A 22,487-nucleotide genomic window follows, 5' to 3' on the forward strand; every position below is an offset into this window, starting at 1 on the left:
TACACAACAGGTGCACAAATACATCAGGTCACTGCATCTCAAAAACTTTTTGGGCCAGTCGGGATGGCCCACACATGTAATCCTAGCACTTTGGGGGGCCGAGGCGGGTAGATCACTTGAGGCCAAGAGTTCAAGACCAGCCTGGCCAACATGGTGAAACCCTGTCTCTACTAAAAATACAAAAACATTAGCTGGGCGTGGTGGTGGGTGCCTGTAACCCAGCCACTCAGGAGGCTGAGGCAGGAGAATTGCTTGAACCCGGGAGGCAGAGATTGCAGTGAACCGAGATCGTATTATTGCACTCCAGCCTGGGCAATAAGAGAGAAACTCTGTCTCAAAAAATAAGAAATAAAAATAAAAAATAAGAAAAATAAAAAATAAAAAAATAAAAAACACTTTTTGGATGAAAATGCATTTTATACATGGGTTCAATTTTCTTCCACTAATAGATGTTTTACGCCTCATCTCTCATTCTGTAACCTCCATGTCTATTAAGCAAGTGTATTTGGGAAATACACTTCTCAGTTTGGTATTGGACTCATCTACTCCCAGACAGAGAAACTTGGGCAACAGCCAAAGGGCTTATCTGTGAGCACAGCCCCTAAGGTTAATTGCCACCCAAAAGATCTGCAAATGTAAGCACCTAAGCGGAAGATGCCCAGAGATAGAACAAGAAATCCCAATAGTCCCATTAGACAGTATACCCCAGCATTTCTGCTTCTTTAATAACTGTTACCAAAGTGGCCAGGTGTGGTGGCTCATGCCTGTAATACCAGCCCTTTGGGAGGCTGAGACAGGTGGATCACTTGAGGTCAGGAGTTCGAGACCAGCCTAGCCAACCTGGTGAAACCCTGTCTCTACTAAAAATACAAAAAAATTAGCCGGGTGTGGTGGCACGTGTCTGTAATCCCAGCTACTCAGGAGGCTGAGGCAGGAGAATTGCTTGAACCCAGGAGGCAGAGGTTGCAGTGAGCCAAGATTGTGCTACTGCACTCCAGCCTGGGCGACAGAGCAAGACTCCATCTCAAAAAAAGAAAAAAGGAAATAATAACAATAGTTCTGCTACCAAAGAATTGTTAACAGCCTCGGGATGCAGATTTCAATTGTATACCTACTTTGGCTAAACATGTTCATACTGGTTTTTTCTCGTTGTTGTTGCTGCTGTTATTTTGAGACGGAGTCTCACTCTGTCACCAGGCTAGAGTACAGTGGCACGATCTCAGCTCACTGCAACCTCTGCCTCCCGGGTTCCAGTGATTATCCTGCCTCAGCCTCCCGAGTAGCTGGGACTACAGGTGCGCATGCCACCATGCCCAGCTAATTTTTGTATTTTTAGTAGAGACGGAGTTTCACCATGTTGGCCGGGATGGTCTCGATCTCTTGACCTCGTAATCTACCCGACTCGGCCTCCCAAAGTGCTGGGATTACAGGCATGAGCCACTGCGCCCGGCCAGCATGTTCATTTTGTAGCAGAATCCCACTTGGTAAAGAGTGATATTTTCTCAGGATTTCTAACATGACTCTCTCCCTCATGGGAGAAAAAAATGGGAAATGCAATGTTGAGCATTGCCCTTTGTAGCTGCTCTCATTTTCATAAGAATAAATACTACCCAAATTGTCTCTACATTCCAGATAGGCTGGTTATCTGTTTATTTTTCCACTTAAAAACTGATAAAGAGTAGCTTGCCAAAATTATTTTGGAGTCACTGGAATTTAACCTTAATGCACTGAGCTATTCGTTACTTGGGGGCCAGTTAACAATAAAAAGTTTAATTCTGGAATTTAGGTCCAAGAACTAGACTGCCGGTCTCTTGAACCCTCATAACTCAGGCTCACGGTAATGGTGGACTCTGGCACAAACATGAGAGCCCTGGGTGTTTTCTTGAACAGAGAAGCATGCCACTCCTCTCCCGTGCTCCAGAACCCAGCCAGCCAGCCAGGAGGCAGGATGAAATGTGATATGTAGAAATCAAGCTCCAGGATCTCCTGTTTTCCTCCTGTGTCCTGATTATTGCACAGGAAAGCAATTCCAGCTCCCAAAGTAAATGTTTTCCAGCCTCAGTTCTGTGTCTGTCTAAGGCAGTGTCTTCCTTGGTTTCCCACGGCATCCCTTTTTGTGTGTGGCTTTTTAAGGTAAAAAGACCTCCTCTTACTAGGGCCACTATCCTAGTATTATTTTGTTTTGGTTTGGTTTTTTTGAGATGGAGTCTCAATCTGTCACCCAGGCTGGAGTTCAGTGACATGATCTCGGCTCACTGTAACCTCCACCTCCCAGGTTCAAGCAACTTGTGCCTGAGCCTCCTGAGTAGCTGAGGCACAGGTGCATGCCACCACACCAGGCTAACTTTTGTATTATTAGTAGAGACGGGGTTTCACCATGTTAGCCAGGCCGGTCTGGAACTCCTAACCTCAAGTGATTTGCCCACCTCGGCCTCCCAAAGTACTGGGTTTACAGTCGTGAGCCACCACACCCAGCTTCATAGTGTGTTTTCCACTCACAAAGCGTATTTATCAAAGCCAGAGTTGTCAGTTAAAAAGAGAATAATACAAAATAAAAATAAGGCTGGGTGTGGTTCACACCTGTAATCCCAGCACTTTGAGAGGCTGAGGCAGGCGGATCACTTGAGGTCAGGAGTTCGAGACCAGCCTGGCCAACATGGTGAAATCTCACCTCTACTAAAAATACAAAAATTAGCTGGGTGTGGTGACGGGTGCCTGTAGTCCCAGCTACTCAGGAGGCCAAGGCAGGAGAATCACTTGAACCCAGGAAGCAGAGGTTGCAGTGAGCCTAGGTCGCGCCACTGCACTACAGCCTGGGGGACAGAGCAAGACTCCGTCTCCAAAATAATAATAATAATAATAATAATTTAAAAGGCCATATTTAGATTGCCCCAGGGTCCACTCTGTTTCTTTTCTCACAGATGACTCAGGCTAGTTTTGAGAATCTGTTTCTTGAAAATACCTGTAAGATTTATGCCTTGCCCTTTCCAAATATAATGAAGTGTTATTGACACTCCAGAAACACACCTGCTCTCGCACGTGAGTCGCTAATGAGTATCTGAGGCTAGCATTTGCATGGGTTGAAGGTGCCAGGGATGCCTTTCTCTGAACACCTTTGTTTTTTTAAGAATCTATTCACAGTTAAGGGGAAAAAAATGTTCGAAAGCGAGCCATTAGCACATTATTGAATTCTTGTTTCCAGCCGACAGCTGTGTTGTGCTTCGTGTAATAGGGTACATTTACTGATGCCTCGATGCTGTTCTTTTGATTTCCATGAATTTGAGACACTCAGCACTCAAGTGTGTATAGCTGTGTGTTGTTTCTTGTATTCATTATGTGTTTCCTACTTTCAAGTCATAAAAGCCTCAGTAGATATCCAGAGGCCTGGAGTCATAAACACTTCATTATAAATGCTTTCCTTGTTTCTGCAAATTCACCGAATTAAAATCCTTCATTTATTGAAACATGCTTGAACCTTCCATGAGAGGTTTTTGACAATCACTGGATTTGTTTGGCAGGAAGAAAGGAATGTTACAGGGATACTGTGAGTATCCAAGAAACGTAAAAAGACATATTTACCCAGGATGGAAAAGAATACCATGAAATAAAAACACATGAACAGTATCTCACACACACACACACACACAAACACACACACACAAATGGTATATACTATTTTCCTTAGCCTTCTATTGCCATTATGTGTCACCATAAGAAACAATTTCATCCCTTTTGTGTCCAGTCAAGCTTGTCATTCCCATTATGTTCTATTCTAGTTCAGGTCTCTTTTTTCATCCTTTCAGTGATAGCTAAACTGCCTTTTTTCCCCTCCTTCTATTACATGAAAGTCAAACCTAAAAGGATACTTAATTATCTTGTATCTCACACATTCATTTATGTTTGTTTAAAAATTGAGGCCAGGCATGGTGGCTCATGCCTGTAATCCCAGCACTTTGGGAGGCCGAGGCAGGCAGATCATGAGATCAGGGGTTCGAGACCAGCCTGACCAACATGGTGAAACCCCGTCTCTACTAAAAAAATACAAAAATTAGCCGGGCATGGTGGTGGGCACCTGTAATCCCAACTACTCAGGAGGCTGAGGCAGGAGAATCACTTGAACCAGGGAGGCGGAGGTTGCAGTGAGACGAGATGGCAGTGAGCCGAGATTGCGCCACTGCACTCCAGCCTAGGGGACAGAGCGAGACTCCGTCTCAAAAAAAAAAAAAAAAAAAAAAAAAAAGATAAAAAGAAAAATTGAATCAATATTTATTTTTTAAATAATTTTTTGTGGGTACATAGTAGGTGTAAAGATTTAGGGAGTACATGAGATGTTTTCATAAGGTCTGCAATGTGAAATAGGCACAATGTGAGGAATGGGGTATCCATCCCCTCTAGCATTTATCCTTTGTGTTACAAACAATCCAATTACACTCTTAAGTTATTTTAAAATGTTCAATTAAAAAATTGAATCAGGCTGGGTGAAGTGGCTCACACCTGTAATCCCAGCACTTCGGGAGGCCAAAGCAGGTGAATTGCTTGAGGCCAGGAGTTTGAGACCAGCCTGGAAAACATGGCGAAACCCTGTCTATACTAAAAATACAAAAATTAGCCAGGCACGGTGGTGCGCACCTGTAGTCCCAGCTACTCAGGAGGCTAAGGCACAAGAATCGCTTAAACACAAGAGGCAGAGGTTACAGTAAGTTGAGACTGCACCACTGCATTTCAGCCTGGGGGACAGAACAAGACTCTGTCTCAAAAAAAAAAAAAAAAAAAAAATCAATATTTAGGATATGTCATCAGAAAAGAGGGAATGTTAAGTGCTGTTCGCTTAGAAGTGACTTGCTGTCGGCCAGGTACGGTGGCTCACACCTGTGATCCCAGTAATTTGGGAGGTTGAGGCGGGCGGATGACGAGGTCAAGAGATCGAGACCATCCTATCAAACATGGTGAAACCCCATCTGTATTAAAAATACAAAAATTAGCCAGGCATGGTGGCACGCGCCTGTAGTCTCAGCTACTTGTGAGGCTGAGGCAGGAGAATTGCTTGAACCCTGGAGGCAGAGGTTGCTGTGAGCCAAGATCACGCCACTGCACTCCAGCTTGGTGACAGAGTAAGACTCTGTCCCAAAAAAAAAAAAAAAGAAGTGACTTGCTGCCTAGAAAAGTGTTCTAGATTTCCAACATTTATGACCTCCTGTCACCAGTGAGACACACACCCTCCCACAGATGAAAAGTAGATGCTGTTTTAGTTAAAGATAAATGTAGAGAAAAACTTCAAGGTAATTAACCTAGATATTTATTTGTATCACTGCTGTGTGACTGTCAAGCATTTGTCATTAGTTTGTACACACACCCAGCCCTACTCTCAAATAAGACAAGGAGATGAATATACTGCCAAGTGTGTATACACCACGGGGAAGGGCTGGAGGTGTGTGAGCACTATAGGACCTATAGGCAGCCTATAATTGTCATCACCTATGGACAGAGGGATTAAGAACTCTGTAATTGCCAAGATTCCTGGAATTGTTAACAACCTGTCTTCCAGATAGTTTTCATCGAAGATGCTATTATTTCAATCTCCTTCTTTTACTTTTTAGGTGGTCCGAGACATTCTGCTGATTGGACATAGACAGGCTTTTGCATGGGTTGATGAGTGGTATGGTAAGTCAATTTCTCCAAAATAACTTGTAGAACAACTTCATGTTGTCTTGGGCTTTCTGTCCATTTGGCTTCAACTGCTACCTAGAAGGACAACAACAAAGGCAAGGCGGCTGCTTCCTGTGTTGGAAATAGCACTGTCTGCCAAGCATAATGAAGATGTAATTATAGAAGCTTGGTCTAAAGTAACCACAGAATTATTGACTAAGTAGGAACCTCAGGATGTTTGATGCTTACATAGTTGATACGCATCATCATTCTCTGTTAGATGGGTTTCAAACCCATCCTAATTTATCCCAAACATCAAGATCAAAGCTGTCTGAAGCATCCTGTCAAGTAAAAGCAGTCCTTTGATTCAGAGAACATTTGAAACCACCCCTTGCCGGGCGCAGTGGCTCATGCCTGTAATCCCAGCACTTTGGGAGGCCGAGGCGGGCAGATCACAAGGTCAGGAGATCGAGACCATCCTGGCTAACACGGTGAAACCGCATCTCTACCAATTAATAAAAAAATTAGCCGGGCATGGTGGCAGGCACCTGTAGTCCCACCTACTCAGGAGGCTGAGGCAGGAGAATGGCGTGAACCTGGGAGGCGGAGTTTGCAGTGAGCTGAGCTCACCCCACTGCACTCCAGCCTGGGTGACAGAGTGAGACTCCGTCTCGGAGAAAAAAAAAAAAAAGAAACCACCCCTCACCAAATATATACAGGTTCTGCAAGAATTTAAGGGCAGACAGAGGCATAGGTGCCCCGTTCATCCTAATTGAAACTATTGTTCTGGCTTTTTTGTTCATGATCTGGGAAGAGTTAAACAATTTCTACACATTTCCAGCAAATGAAAACAAGGTTAGCTTCCTCCCATGATGGATGGACCATCCTTCCCAGATCCTCAGCAGTCTTGTTTTGTCCACATGAATTTTCTGCACTCCCAGAATCAGTCATCAGATGGCTACCGTCCTTGGCTATAAATAGAAAGGAACACGCCCCACCGGTGACTTAGGTTAGATCTGATTTTCAGGTCGATTGTCTAATGAAATGCCCTCCTCCTTGGCCTTTTCCTAAGTCACATTAAATTTGTTCTGAGTATAACCTAGATTGCATTTTGGTCCTTTTCTGTCATTGTTTCACCAACTCCCTCCCTTTTCTGAGCAGAAGGTACCAAAGTAAAAGGACACGTTAGACAGAAGGGGCAAAGACAGTCATTATTATTAATATCGTTAGCTATTTCTGAGCCACATTTAAAAGGCATGGTTCTATAAGCTATGGGCTTTTTTTTTTTTTTTCCTTACCTCCTTTTGCTGTTTTCCCAGATCTGCACCTTCTGAAGAGCAAATGCACCTTCCTGGGTTTGTCCAAATGCAGATCATTTATTTATGCTGTCTTATCACACACCCACAGAATGCCGCTCTCATGCCGCAAAAGCACTGGCTTGCCACATTGTCATGAAGTCTCCCAGAGACCTGTCTATTTCTAGTTGTGTTTTGTGAGGCAGGCAGGAGAGTCTCCTGTGATTACTTCCTCTGATCCTTAAATAAATCTTTCTGGTTTTTTTTTCTGGGGAGCTTTTCTCCGATTCTCAGAGGGAGCACAGACCCCACGAAAGGATAAGAACTTCTGGTCTCTCCCACCTTGTGCTCCTCAGAGCTCACGGTTTCCTTGCTACCAACACCAAGGAAATATCAAAAGGATATTTAAAGAATCATAGGTGCAAACTGATTAGAAGTTTGGCAAAAAGAGAGGTACCTGAAGGGCCAAAAATCTGCCACTTTGAAAACCAACACACAGGGCACTTGGATAGGTTTCTGTCTCTTGCCAGAGTGCCAAAGAAGATTTTTCAGCTAAAAGAATAACCGGGCTCTGATCAAGAGGACAGAATAATAAAGAGGGTTTGATTAGAGGCAGGATATAGGAAGAAAACCCAGTGTGGGTGGGTATCTAGTAAATGAAAGGCCAGGAAGGGGATGGGGCCTGACTTTTCCATCTCAGCTGAGCCTAGGGCAAGGAAGAAACTTAGGGACTTCTTTTTTTTTTTGAGACAGAGTCTCGCACTGTCATATGGACTAGAGTGCAGTGGCGCGATCTTGGCTCACTGCAACCTCCGCCTCCCAGGTTCAAGCGATTCTCCTTGCCTCAGCCTCCCAAGTAGCTGGGATTACAGGCCCCCACCACCATGCCCTGCTAATTTTTTTTTGTCTTTTTAGTAGAGATGGGGTTTTACTATGTTGGCCAGGTTGGTCTCGAACTCCTGACCTTGTGATCCGCCCACCTCAGCCTCCCAAAGTACTGGGATTACAGGCGTGAGCCACTGTGCCCGGCCGAGACTTAGGGACTTCTAATAAAAATTGAAAAAAAAAAAAAAAAAAAAAAAAAACCTGCCAGGCACAGTAGCTCACACCTGTAATCCCAGCACTTTGGGAGGCCTAGGATGGAGGATCACTTGAGCCCAGGATTCGAGACCAGCATGGGCAACATAGCAAGACATCATCTCTACAAAATAAAGAAAATTAGCCAGGCACAGTGGTGCATGTCCGTAGTCTTAGCTATTCAGAAGACCAAGGTGAAAGGATCACTTGAGCCCAGGAGCTGGAGGCTGCAGTGAGCTATGATCGCACCACTGCCTCTAGCCTGGGTGACCGAGCAAGACCTCATCTCTTTAAAAAAAAAAAAAAAAGAATTCTGGGATTATAACAGGAGCCCAAGGCTAGAATAATGTATCAAAGGAAACAGGAGATCTCCCCGAATCTGGAGACCTTCAAAAGAGAGCACTTATTTACTTATGATGAGTGAAGTGGAGGCATTTAACAACTAAGGAGTCTATTGTGCAAAAAACATTTTCCTTACCTGAGCACAAAACAACAGTGTGGGCTTTAGTGAATGTGGATCATTAGGACACCTTGCACTCCACAGAGTGGGTCTCCCCCTGCATACACTGACATAGCACCAACCAAAACAAGCAGCCTTTTCACTCAGCAATGGTCTGAGAACTACATGGTTAATTTCATGTAAGCTTCTGCAACCATCAGTACCCACAGCTGAGCTGCTGACCAGGAAAACAGTGGCTCCTTCATCACACAGATGCAGACACTCGGTGAATTAAATGAATGGAAATGACTCCTGTCCACAGAGTGCCTTCTCAGTCCCATATTCAAAGTAATTCTGGGAACTGTGGGCCATATGTGCCACTGGTACCCAGGCTAAGCGCCCACCAGCATTACCCTTCCACTCCATTTTGGGGTACCTGAAGTGGCCTATTTTTATTTGATCTGGACAGGCTCAGTGAGACTCTCATGGAAACATGGAAAAGATCCAAAATAAATCCTTGCCTATAGCTATAGCTTCTAGCACTGGTTCTCAAAGTAAGGTCCCTGGACCTGCAACGTCAGCATCCCTAGGGTACTTGTTAGAAATGCATATTCTCAGGCCCCACCCCAAACGTACTGATTCAGAAACTCTGAGGGTCTAGCCCAGCAATTGTTTTAACAAGCCCTCCAGATGGTTCTGTTTCTGGCTAAAGTTTAAGAACTACTGGCTTATAGTAAGGGCTATAAACCAGACTGGGACATTGGGTTGTAAGGACCGTTTAATTGATTCAATCCAAATAGGTTAACTAGAGAATCATAGCTGTCTGCAGGGCCAACCACACTCCAGCCTGGGCGACAGAGCGAGACTTTGTCTCTAAAAAACAAAAAATAAAATAAAAATGATTGCAGGAACCCAAATTCTTACAACTCTGATTTCTTGTGAGAATTAGAAAAAAAAGCTTCCCTTTAGACAGATGAATTAGAAAAAGGTGCCCATTCTGGGCAGACTCAGCAGGTGCTCTGGGCTTAGGGCTGAATTTTAGCCCCATTCGCCTCCTCTGCTGTGTGTTCATACAGTGCACAAACTGTACACACTGATGCATGGGTAGCTCTAGATGTCTTTCTCTCTAATTAGACTCACCACCTCCAGTGCTTAATTAAGAGTCAAGAAAAAAGGACATTGTTGAGGGTAGTGATCATTTGTCAGCCAAGGATTAATTTTGTATCTCTTCTGAGTTTCAGCATTTGGCTGTCACGAAACTGTTTCCCTAAAGAGATTTTATTCTGCTCATGTTCATTGTAAAGTGTAACCATTTCCATATTGGAGGAGTTGAGTGTGTCTTTCAAAGCCGTGATTGGTCTTTATCCATGAGCCTTGGGTCTCTCTGCATGACTAGAACACTAATCAGAGAAATAACAACAACATATTTCAGGAGATGGGGTGAGAGGGAAGGTGGATAAAAATAGGCAGCCCAGTTTCACAAAGGCATGGTTTTGCTTTACAAATCTGACAGTGTTTTGAGAACATTGCCAGAAGGAGCCTATGATTGAGGTGAACCTCACGAATGTCTTTGAAAACCTGACTCTAACCAAAAAGTATGAGAGAGGGAGAGTTCTGGCTGGTGTAGACGACACTACCTCATGAAAGTGACTTAGAAATCAGCCTGGAGTCCCTAGAGCAGGTCTAACAATGAGGGAGGCAAGATTAAAATGGAGAAAGACGCCTGCTAGGGGTTGCATTAGCTGGTTGAGTTCACCAAGCCAGCATTTTCCAACGCAACATTTTATGTGTGTGTGCTTGTATTCGTTTATCTGGTGAGAGAATGAATAACTTTCCATCAGATTTTCAGAGGAATCTGTGAACCCTTCCCCTGCCTACTCCCTGCTCCCAATTAAAAACTGCAGAAAAAAATCACAACTATAAGGCTGGCACGGTGGCTCACACCTGTAACCCCAGCACTCTGGGAGGCCAAGGCGGGCAGATCACCTGAGGTCAGGAGTTCAAGACCAGCCTGGCCAACATGGTGAAACTCCGTCTCTACTGAAAATACAAAAGTTAGCTAGGCGTGGTTGCGGGCGCCTGTAACCCCAGCTACTCAGGAGGCTGAGGTAGGAGAATCGCTTGAACCCAGGAGGCAGAGGTTGCAGTGAGCTGAGATCGCACCATTGCACTCCAGCCTGGGCAACAAGAGCAAAACTCTGTCTCAAAAAAAAAAAAAAAATCACGACTAAAGATTACAGTTCTAGATCTTAGTGGTCTGAATTATGTGGAAAAGGTATACACCACACTTTGAGGATTGGCTACTTTCACTACAAAAAAATGGAGTCACCCTAAGCTTTTTGTAAGAAGAATGTATTGAATTTATAATCATTGTAAAGAGTTTAAAAAATGGCATTTCTCAAAGGATGGCTACCATTTTGCTGGAGCCAAAGAAGTATCCATTCTTATTTATGATTTCTGGAGCCTCCGTGACCCAACTACTTGTTCAAGACTTTTATTTTGACTTAGAATGATGTAAAAATGACTTCTGTTTTGGTGAAGGAGGCTGAAAGTGAATGGAAATGTTTGTAGAGGGAAATAAAGTATAATGTGCCATTTCACAGATCATTAATTAGAACAGAAGACTCCCCTTTTTAAAATGTTTGCTGCTGCAACTGTGTGGTACAATGAAGGAAAATTCACGCTTGCAGATGCTTTGTTCAAGGGCATTTGTAGTTTCCATGTGTGTTCAACTGACTTCTAAAGGCCTTTCAAACATATGATCTTGCCTCCACTTCCTGTGAAATTAACCTCCTTTCTTTAAAAATACAATGATTTAAAGAAAATTGCCACCATAAACAAAGCTAAAAGACTAGGGGAAAATATTTGCTGCATATGTAGTCAACAGGATTACCATCTATAATACATAAAGAGGTCCTATAAATTGAAAATTTGGCCAGGTGTGGTTGCTCACACCTGTAATCCCAGCACTTTGGGAGGCCAAGGCGGGAGAATCACTCGAGCTGAGGAGTTTGAGACCAGCCCTGGCAACATAGGGAGACCCCATCTCTACAAAAATGAAAAATTAGCTGGACATGATGGTGTGCCTGTAGTCCCAGCTGCTTGAGAGGCTGAGGTGGAAGGACCACTTGAGTCTGGGAGGTCAAGGCTGCAGTGAACTGTGGTCACACACTGCACTCCAGCCTAGGTGACAGAGCAAAACCCTACCTCAAAAAAAAAAAAATCAGTCACTCAAGAAAATGGTAAAGGATATGAATAAGTAAATCATAGAAGAAGAAATGCAAATGGCCAATAAACTTACTACTAATCACAAGAACTGTAATGAGAAAAACAAGAAAATAGGACATTTGCCCATCTGATAGCAAAAATTTAAGAGTGATTATATCCAGTTTTCAATATAAAATGATAATCCAATTTAATAAAATATACCATAGAAATGATAAGCACAAACAACTTCCAGAATTTTATTCTGGAATACACGTGAGGCTGGGTGCAGTGGTTCATGCCTGTAATCCCAGCACTTTGGGAGACCGAGGCAGGCAGATCACCTGAGGTCAGGAGTTCAAGACCAGCCTGGACAACATGGTGAAACCCCGTCTCTACTAAAAATACAAAAAAAGTTAGCCGAGTATGGTGACACATGCCTGTAATCCCAGCTACTCAGGAGGCTGAGGCAGGAGAGTCGCTTGAACCTGGGAGACAAAGGGTACAGTGAGCCGAGATGGCGCCACTACACTCCAGCCTGGGGACAGAGTGAGACTCTGTCTCAAAAAAGAAAAAGAAATACAAATTGCCCATGAATACATGTACGACATGTACAAAGCTATTCTGTGTGGTGGTGTTCATATAAGCTAAAAATTAGTCTCAGTGTAAATGTTTACTAACAGGATTATCAATTAACAAATCCCCTGAGACCAGAGCCTCTTTGCCAAAGTGGAGTTGATGGTTGAGGAGGAGATTTTGGCTTCAGCCCAGTCACTGGCAGAGGAGAACGTTCTACTCAGGCCCCATGCAGTATGACCTCACGCCCTGAGATAAGAGTCTGGGATCTGATCTCTCCTCACCTGAAGGACAGCAAGAAAGAGAAGAAAAGAAATGGCCTCTCCAGAAGGCAAGGAAAGGAAATATTGTCCCACTGAAGTACAGTGAGCAGGGCATGTGTGTCCCCAAAATACTTCCCAGGGCTGTTTAACCTCTGATAGCAGAGTCTCAAAGTATTAGGATGCACTTTCTTTATCAGAAGAAATACCGTACCAGTTGCAATATTCTCTTAAATCAGGCAATTATCCCCAGTATTGCTGGCTTAAGGAGTCTTTTGTAGGAAACCTTATTTAGGAAAAGTAAATTATGACCTTTCACAATCTATAAGTGAAGGGCTGACTGTTTACCAGTGTATTTGCAAAGTAATTGACATGGGCTTCGTTTAATTAAGAGTTTGGGCCGGGTGCGGTGGCTCACACCTGTAATCCCAGCACTTTGGGAGGCCGAGGCGGGTGAATCACAAGGTCAGGAGTTCGAGACCAGCCTGGCCAACATGGAGAAACCCCGTCTCTACTAAAAATACAAAAATTAGCTGGGTGTGGTGGCGGGTGCCTGTAATCCCAGCTACTTGGGAGGCTGCAGCAGGAGAATCGCTTGAACCCAGAAGGCTGAGTTTGTGGTGAGCCAAGATCGCACCATTGCACTCCAGCCTGGGTGACAAGAGCGAAACTCAGTCTCGAAAAAAAAAAAAAAAGAGTTGATACATATAAGCATTTGTTTGCTGGAAGCAAAGAAATCTGAACCTAAATTGTTTGAAGTCACTCTGATCATCGAAAATCAATCAGTAATAAAGATGAATCATCATTACTGTATAATCTGTCATTCAGCACATGTAATTGAATTTACTAAAATATTGATTTCTATAGAGATTTTGAGGTCATATATGTTGCAAAAGCTAGACAGTGCATTTTACCAGCTAACCTGAACAGGAGCATTTTCACTTGATTAGGATTTCCATAAATTACTGAGAAATACTGAAAATATTTACATCATGTTCATACACATTTATAGTCTGTGAGGATATTTCAGGATTTAGACAAACATATTTTCCTTCACAGCAGGGACCAAATTATCACCATCTTTTAGAGAACTACTCTACTAGGAATGTTCATTCCTATGTGGCAAAATTGGGAGATTTTCTTTTATAGAATTTTCTGAAATTTAGTTTCTTAACTCTTTGTTTAAAAAAAATAATAAGGGATGGCTGGGCATGGTGGCTCACACCTGTAATCCCAGCACTTTGGGAGGCCGAGGTGGGCGGATCACTTGAGGTCAGGAGTTCGAGACCAGCCTGACCAACATGGTGACACCCCATCTCTAGTAAAAATACAAAAATTAACCAGGCGTGGTGGCACACACCAGTAATCCCAGCTACTCGGGAGGCTGAGGTGGGAGAATCACTTGAACCCAGGAGGCGGAGGTTGCAGTGAGCTGAAATTGCTCCAGTGCACTCCAGCCTGGGTGACAGAGTTAGACTCTGTCTCAAAACAAAACAAAACAAAACAAAAAAACCCAGGAGATTATGTTTCTAGAGTGAACAGAAATTCTGGAAAAGTCTATCTTCTCCTTACCGATTCCAAATTGACGGTATCCATCTCATAATGATCCAAAATAACAAATTTTTTTTTTTTTTTTTTTTTTTTTTTGAGACAGAGTCTTGCTCTGTCGCCCAGGCTGGAGTGCAGTGGCGTGATCTTGACTCACTGCAGCCTCCATCTCCCAGGTTCAAGCGATTCTTGTACCTCAGCCTCCCGAGTAGCTGGGGTTACAGGTGTATGCCACCATACCTGGCTAATTTTTCTATTTTTAGTAGAGACAGGGTTTCACCATGTTGGCCGGGCTGGTCTCCAACTCCTGGCCTCAAGTGATCCGCCCACCTCGGCCTCCCAAAGTGCTGGGATTACAAGCATAACCCACCCTGCCCAATCCAAAATAACAGATTCTTAAATAATGTTTTTTTCTTTTCCACAAGCAATGCATATTTGATGTAGAAAATTTCAAAAATGTAGATAAGCAAAAAGAAGGAAATTAAAATTACCTGTAATTCTAACTCTTCAAAATAATCACTGTTAACATTTTGAAATATATCCTTTCAGTGTTTTTTTAATGTAGATAATGGTTTTCTGACTAAATTAATTTCATATGCTATGTGCAGTTCTTTTTACCTCCTATTTTTTATTTAACAATAGATCAAGGATATCTCTCTAGGATTAACTATTCTTCTACCTAATTTTTAATGATTGCATAGTGCTATCAGTCCCCTGGGTTGTTTTCAATTTTTCATTATTATGAACAAGGCAGCAATGAATATCTTTGTTGTTAAACCCTTTTTCACATCCATAAAATGGATACATCTTTGAAAGCCCATAGTCACAAAGTTTAAGCTCCTATCTTGACGTTGAGCTAATTCAAGATGAAGTATGATTTCTATGGGGATTCAATAGAACAAAAAAACCTATAACTCCTTGGCTTTTGTCTTCCAAATTACTGTCATGCCTGCTGGGATGGTGGGGGGCACCCCCTAATGACGTATGTGTAGAGAAACTTCTTTAAATTTTCAACTCCTAGCTAAAAATGATCGTCTAGTATTATTTCAGATATATTTGTGTTTAAGAAATGTTGATAAGCAGCCATTGAAAGTAAAGTGATTGTACTGAAAGAATGTGTTGTTATTATTAACTAAGATGCATTTGTTTTCATCATAAAGCAGCATCTCTTTATTGCTTTTTGGTTACCTCAATTTTCTAAAAGAAGAGCATGCTCCTTGCTTGGCCAGGCTGCTGCTTAGCATTCTTGATACTTACATTGCTTATGGACCGCATTTGTGATTGAGGATTTCCAGGTATACCTGGGAATGATCTTCTGCATAAAATAGACCAGGTCTGGATTTAGAGGCACACACCATCTTGGTCCCAGACCACAGTGAATTAAATCATAAACTCCTGGCAAGTCTGCCCTTTGGAAATGAAGAGGATCTCACATGACACATGGATTGATATAAAAAGACACCAAACCACATGATGCAGAAAATACTGAAGGAAAAATTCCAGCTGTGAATGCCCACTCTAAATCCCCACTAAGCCAATTAGTGTTCAGGGTGACAGAGTAAGCACTTTGTTCGGCATACCATCGTTGGTAAAGAGCATGAAGTTCAGTTCTGCCAAGAGAGTAACAGAGGAATGCCTACCTGGGAATATTGCTGATAAAATGTAAAATAACCAAGGAGCCGGGTAGGGGTGGGGGTAAAATGACAGAAGTATTTGAAGTGAGACTAATTGTCATTTTTATGCATTTCACATACTGAAGGTGGATGGGTTCCTTATTTAAGTTTTTTTTGTTTGGTTGGTTGGTTTTTTTTGAGACAGGGTCTCGCTCTGTCGCCCAGGCTGGAGTGCAGTGGTGTGATCTCAGCTCCCTGCAACTTCTGCCTCCCGGGTTCAAGTGCTTCTGCTGTCTCAGCCTCCCATGTAGCTGGGATTACAGGCGCCCTCCACCACTCCCAGCTAATTTTTGTATTTTTAGTAGAGACGGGGTTTCACCATGTTGTCCAGGCTGGTCTCGAACTCCTGACCTCAACTGATCCACCCGCCTTGGCCTCCCAAAGTGCTGGGATTACAGGCATGAGCCACCATGTCTGGCCTTAAAATTTTTATCAGTTGGATTAAGACAGGGTTTCTCAACTTTGGTACTATTGACATTTTGGACCAGACAATTTTTTGTTGGGAGCTGGGGGTCCTGTGCATTGTAGGATGCTCCATAGTGTCCCTGGCCTCTGCACACTAGATGCCAGTAGCACCCCTTCCCTAGTTCTACAACCAAAAATGTCACAAAATTGTCCCCCGTTGAGAACCACTAGATTAAGAGATCATTATCCTGAAATACTGAAAAACTGCAGACTTGGGCCAAAACTCATGTCATGTGCCATTTTATTTTTAGATCAGTGTGGGTAGAAGTAGTGCCAGCCATCTTCAAGCTGTTAGGCAAGACCTGAAGTTCAGTATAGACCTGCACTCTGACGCCATGCATTCTGTGCAAATTTACATCTGTGTGCAAGTTGCACCAAATCTCAATTGTACCAGTGAATATCATTGCTCTGCCTTCTACATCCTGCCTCCTATAACAGCAATGGAAGTGTCCTTTCTGTTGTTGAATGCGTTGATTTAAACAACCTCTAAATCTATTTCGAAAGCTATGTGGAAGGTAAGTATTAAACCAAGCAAAACTGACCCTCTGTTCCCAATGGGATCTTCTAATGATGCTTTAGGAGATCTCAGGCTATGGCACTGCCCACATGCTAATACTTTCTACCCAAACCTAGCTCACTTTACAAGAATCACCCCTAAATAATTTCCACTCTTCTCTGTTCTAAGACTATTTTGACTTAACTTCCTTGCCCTCAGTCCCCCTTTGGTTGGTTTAGCTAACTTTATGACTTACTCATCATAAAGTTAGACAAGTCTCTGCTTTTTTAAACCTCCTTGGCTACTGCTCAGCTACCATCTTTCCCTAAAGTGTCCCCATTGAAAGTTTGCATCTAATAACGGAAGTTGCCAACGTCTTGACCTCTTTCAGATATGACAATGGATGATGTTCGGGAATACGAGAAAAACATGCATGAACAAACCAACATAAAAGTTTGCAATCAGCATTCCTCCCCTGTGGATGACATAGAGAGTCATGCCCAAACAAGTGTACGTAGAATTTTTAAAACATGTTGCCCACCCTTTCACAAATGCACATGTAAACTGATCTTGGAAATACTGCAGATGCCCGGTTCCCACCCTTCCATAGAAACATGTCGTCACCCAGACCCTGTTGCTGCAGAACCTGAGCTGGATCTAAATTGGGCAGTGTCACCTCTCTCTTCCAGACGTTTCGATCCCTTAAAGTTGCTTGACATGGAGGTTATTTCGGTCATAAAACCAAGAACATGGAGAGTGGAAACACTTTTGTGGGACTAGTAAAACGGCCTGCACCATAAAAGAGCAGAGGAGTGAAAATCGATGTCATATGTAAACTAGAATAACATGTCAGTAACTTTTAAAAACATAGCTAACACTCACTTATTCATTCAAGGGAGGGCTTCTGGCTCATCAGCTATTTTAGGTTTCTTTACATTTGCTTTGAAAAGCTTTCTGTGGCTCTTTATAGCTGTTTTACCCAATCAGTTCCTTTTTACTTAGGATAATCTCAAGATGGGCTGCAGTCTGTGCAGACACACAGGCTGAGCAGTGAAGGGGTGTGAGCTGGGGATGTGCTGAGCTGCCTAGCAGATCCCTGCGACTTAGGATAAGCCTTAGAGAGCCTCAGTTATTTCGTTGCACACTGGAAATTGAGAGCTGACTGTGTATTGTATGCCAGCATTTTAAGTACCGTAATCTCTCAATCATTCATGCTAATGAAGGGGAGCTAGAGATAACAAAGAAAAGTGTAATCACCAAATCATTTCTTTGCATCTTCAGCCAGAGCCGTGATCTCTTTGGGTTCCGCCTTGAGTCCTCATGTCCCTTAGCCCAGTCTCCAGAATAATACATAGTAGGTGTTAAAAAAAATTCAGCCGGGCGCGGTGGCTCATGCCTGTAAGCCCAGCACTTTGGGAGGCCGAGGCAGGTGGATCACCTGAGGTCGGGGGTTCGAGACCAGCCTGACCAACATGGAGAAACCTCGTCTCTACTAAAAATACAAAATTAGCTGGGTGTGGTGGCGCATGCCTGTAATCCTAGCTTGACTCAGGAGGCTGAGGCAGGAGAATTGCTTGAACCTGGGAGGCGGAGGTTGCAGTGAGCCAAGATCACGCCATTGCACTCCAGCCTGGGCAACAAGAGCAAAACTCTGTCTCAAAAAAAAAAAAAAAAAAATTCAATGCTGTAGTTCTAGGAAATTCAGACGTGGCTATTGTCATAAATGGATCCTTTAGAATTGTGAAGACCTTCTGATTGCACTTTGGAAATTTTTAGTTAAATTTTTGGAGCATGTCTTTGGAATGTGCCCTGCAAGGCTCATGTGCTGCAACTGGTTGCATGTGATTGCCCTTGAGGTTGCAAGGGCCCTAACTCTTCTCCCATTTTGCATGCAGTGATCCGATTTGTAGGAAACTGTTGGAGCAAGAGGCGTTTCCTCTCTATGCACAGACCAATTCCAGTAGGACTTCCCCCTAGAAGTGCTCTTTAAGGAAAGTCTCCTTAAATTTCTATCACTTTCAATTACCTTTTCTTTTAGAAATGTTGGGCCCCAGTTCCCCCTCGACCACTCTGAAAGCCATTCACTATAAATATGACCAGGCAAACAAAGGAAGCTACAGGAAAAGAGGAGACACCAGATGGCTAAAAGATGCTAAACTCAGCGATTTTCTCACAGCTTATAAGGCCCTTGGCTTGGCTTTCTTTCAGTTTTACTGTGATTATTACTTTATAATTAAAGTCCATGGCTGTGCACGGCGGCTCACGCCTGTAATCCCAGCACTTTGGGAGGCCAAGGCGGGAGGATCACCTGAGGTCGGGAGTTTAAGACCAGCCTGACCAACATGGAGAAACCCCGTCTCTACTAAAAATACAAAATTAGCTGGGCGTGGTGGCGCATGCCTATAATCCCAGCTACTCGGGAGACTGAGGCAGGAGAATCGTTTGAACCCAGGAGACGGAGGTTGCAGTGAGCAGAGATCGCGCCACTGCACTCCAGCCTGGACAACAAGAGTGCAACTCCATCTCAATAAATAAATAAAGTAAAATAAAAAATACAGTCCACTTACTATGTAGAAGGTGATAATGTAGAGTGGTTCTTCCCATGGAAAAGCCCATGTAATCTCTGGCTGCCCCTCAGCGTTGTTCCTGTGACTTCAGGGTGAAAGATGCCTGCCACCGGAGAAATTACACAAAGTGGTTATTTTGAATGCTTATGACATTTCCATTATCCTTTGGAATTCCGTGAAATTGGAGCACATTTATTTTTCCTTAGTCTTTCTCCTGTATCATAATGAAAAACAGTGAAACTCAGGAGGTGGCTCTTTGTCACAAATAAAAACTGCATGGGTGCTAAATGAATTTTAGATCATCAACCCAAGCAGGGACAAATTAGATGAAATTAGGCGAAATTAACATCCATGAACACAGCAGTGAGGAAATAAGTCTTCTTTTCAATTGAGCAGGTTCAAAGCCTTCAAGGAAGGGGAACTTCTAAGAGCCTCTGGGAGTGGAAAATCAAAATTCTGTGCTTTAGATTATTTCTGCCCCCTGCTGGCTATGTGGAGTAGAGCAATCTATTCAGCCACTTGATTAAGAAAGTCTGCTTTTTCAAAGATAATATCCATTTATCACAGCAAAAACATAACATACCCTGATTCACTAAAATTTTTCTCACTCTCAACTTTATTGTGAAATAAATGCTTCTTTTTATATAACCTTAATCTCACTTCTTAGCTCATTTAATAGTCTTCATGTTTTTAAAAATTGGTAAGTTTATAGGTACAATTTTTCTTGATATATTCTGAATTTTATATCTTATCCACATAGTCATAATGATTTATTTCCTTTGTAAAAACTTTCCCTTTCAGAAAATTTTAATAATTGTTCCCAGGAAATCCTCTTAAGGATTTCATTTTGTGAAAAATACTTCTGGTTTGCTCAGATGTTATAAAATCTAAGGATGAAGCCGGGCACGGTGGCTCACGCCTGTAATCCCAGCACTTTGGGAGGCTGAGGCGGACGGATTACCCGAGGTCAGGAGTTCGAGACCAGCCTGGCCAACATGGTGAAACCCCATCTCTACTAATAACACAAAAATTAGCCGGGCGTGGTGGCAGACGCCTGTAATCCCAGCTACTCGGGAGGCTGAGGCAGGAGAATCACTTGAACCCCGGAGGCAGAAGTTGCAGTGAGCCGAGATCGCGCCATTGCACTCCAGCCTGGGAGACAAGAGCGAAACTCTGTCTCAAAAAAAAAAAAAGAAAAAAGAAAAGAAAAGCCCTAAGGATTAATACTGTGTTATGAATATTCATTACCTACTCAGTATTTCCAAAGTGGCTATATTGTTTCATGCTGGTTATTCCCTCCAATATTATCTAATGAAGTTTCAACTGCTAAGTACATGGCAGTGGACAAGAAACAATGAAAAATGGGTCTCTGGGGGGCCAAAACAGATACAGAAAATCCGCGGGCACTAAATTTTGCATTTTGCTCCAGGATAAGCCTTGGGCCTTGACTCAGTCTTTAATAAGCCCAGCTACCTCTTTTCCCTGTTCCCAGCAAATTAAAATGGCAAAGGATACCAGGGATAGCCAGGGTAACAATAATTAATAATAACAGTAATAAGGCCGGGCACAGTGGCTCACGCCTGTAATCCCAGCACTTTGGGAGGCCGAGGCAGGTGGATCACCAGGTCAGGAGTTCGAGACCAGCCTGGCCAACATGGTGAAACCCTGTCTCTGCTAAAAGTACAAAAATTAGCTGGGCATGGTGGCACATGCCTGTAGTCCCAGCTATTCAGGAGGCTGAGGCAAGAGAATTACTTGAACCCGGGAGGTGGAGGTTGCAGTGAGCCAAGATCACGCCATTGCACTCCAGCCTGTGCAACAGAGCAAGACTCTATCTCAAAAATAATAATAATAATAATAATAATAACAGTAATAATAGAGTTTCTGAGCATGAGAGAAGAGATATCAAGCCATAAAGAGCAAATAGACCTTGAGAAGGAACTAAGGAACTGTATTTTTGCACAGTGATATATCTTCAACATATTATGTCTCAAATGTAGGAAGTATATATAATACATTAAACACATTAGGGAAAGATTTACATTTTTTAAATACTGTTTTTACTTTCTCACTTAAATAAGAACATTTCAGGTATTTGGAAAACCTACATTATCCAACAATGATTATTAACAGTGGTATCACTGTCTTATTTGTTGAATTCCAAGTCATGCTTTTTTTTCTTTTAAATAGAATCCTCACTATTAAATGATCCTCTCCTTTCATTCTCTATTCTTTTTAAGTTTTCTCAAGAAATGGTTTTATTTTCTTGGCTTTGGAATGATTAGCAGGGTGTGGTGATATTGTTGATTTATGTGTTTTTGAAACTGAATTTATTAAAACACAATCTCTGAACCTCTTAGGATCGACACACAGTCAGGAAACCAGAAACAACAGCATCTTTGTGGCCCCTCAGAATAAAAAAGTATATGGATTGATTAAGAAGACAGCATGTTGGCCTGAGTACCAGTGGGCTCACGCCTGTAATCCCAACACTTTGGGAGGCTTAGGCAGGTGGATCACTTGAGCTGAGGAATTCAAGACCAGCCTAGGCAACATAGCGAGACCCTGTCTCTACAGAAAATACAAAAAATTAAACCAGGCATTATGGCATGCACCTGTGGTTTCAGCCTCACGGGGCCCTAAGGCAGGAGGATCACTTGAGCCCAGGAGGTCGAGACTGCCATGAGTCATGATCGCACCACTGCACTCCAGCCTGGGTGATGCAGTGAGATCCTGTCTCAGAAAGAAAAAAAAAGAAGATAGTATGTTGAAAAATCGTGATGATTTACCTGTTTACCCTATAAAGGTATACTTTCATGATCTAAAGTTGACAATAATAACAATAATATGTGTCATTCAGCGCCATTGATTGTTTTAATTACCTTCTCTTTATGAAAAAGATGACCAGTTAATTATAGCTCCAAATACCCCACACCAGACCCACAACAACAGATGCACACGGGTGCACATACATACACACACACAGGCACACATTTCCCCCGTCTAGTTCTGTATTCTACTGTTAAGTCCTTATTGAGAATACTTAAAATACTCACTGTGAAGAGTGCTTTGGAAAATCTTAAATGGATAATCATAAAGAGATATTGTTTTCAGGGTGTAGCTTCCAATAAAAAGAAAAAATTGGGGGTTTGGTATTTCAATGATACTTTGGGTGTATAATCGGGAGAGGCCCCTTTATGATAGGGTTCCCATAGTTCCTGTAAAAACAAGGGTAGTGATG

The 22,487-nt window shown here is 42.7% G+C and overlaps 1 protein-coding gene and 1 long non-coding RNA gene across 3 annotated transcripts in view; one reads left to right on the forward strand and one right to left on the reverse strand.

The window, feature by feature from the left end:
- PITPNC1 (phosphatidylinositol transfer protein cytoplasmic 1) overlaps positions 1 to 22,487 on the forward strand; it is a 236,934-nt gene that overhangs the window by 210,072 nt on the left and 4,375 nt on the right. The window contains exon 8 of the mRNA XM_063718894.1: positions 5,598 to 5,661. Coding sequence (XP_063574964.1) covers positions 5,598 to 5,661 — 64 coding nt within the window. The remainder of the gene's footprint in view (positions 1 to 5,597; positions 5,662 to 22,487) is intronic.
- LOC112129625 (uncharacterized) overlaps positions 5,603 to 22,487 on the reverse strand; it is a 33,749-nt gene continuing 16,864 nt past the window's right edge. Inside the window, exons 3-5 of one of the 2 annotated variants that reach the window (XR_008515684.2) lie at positions 21,862 to 21,979; positions 19,247 to 19,349; positions 5,603 to 5,742 (exon numbers count right to left, since the gene is read on the reverse strand). This is a non-coding gene — a long non-coding RNA (uncharacterized LOC112129625). The remainder of the gene's footprint in view (positions 5,743 to 19,246; positions 19,350 to 21,861; positions 21,980 to 22,487) is intronic. The other variant, XR_002911969.3, reaches the window with a different exon arrangement.

This window comes from Pongo abelii, chromosome 19 (assembly GCF_028885655.2).
Source record: "Pongo abelii isolate AG06213 chromosome 19, NHGRI_mPonAbe1-v2.0_pri, whole genome shotgun sequence".
Classification (NCBI taxonomy): domain Eukaryota; kingdom Metazoa; phylum Chordata; class Mammalia; order Primates; family Hominidae; genus Pongo; species Pongo abelii.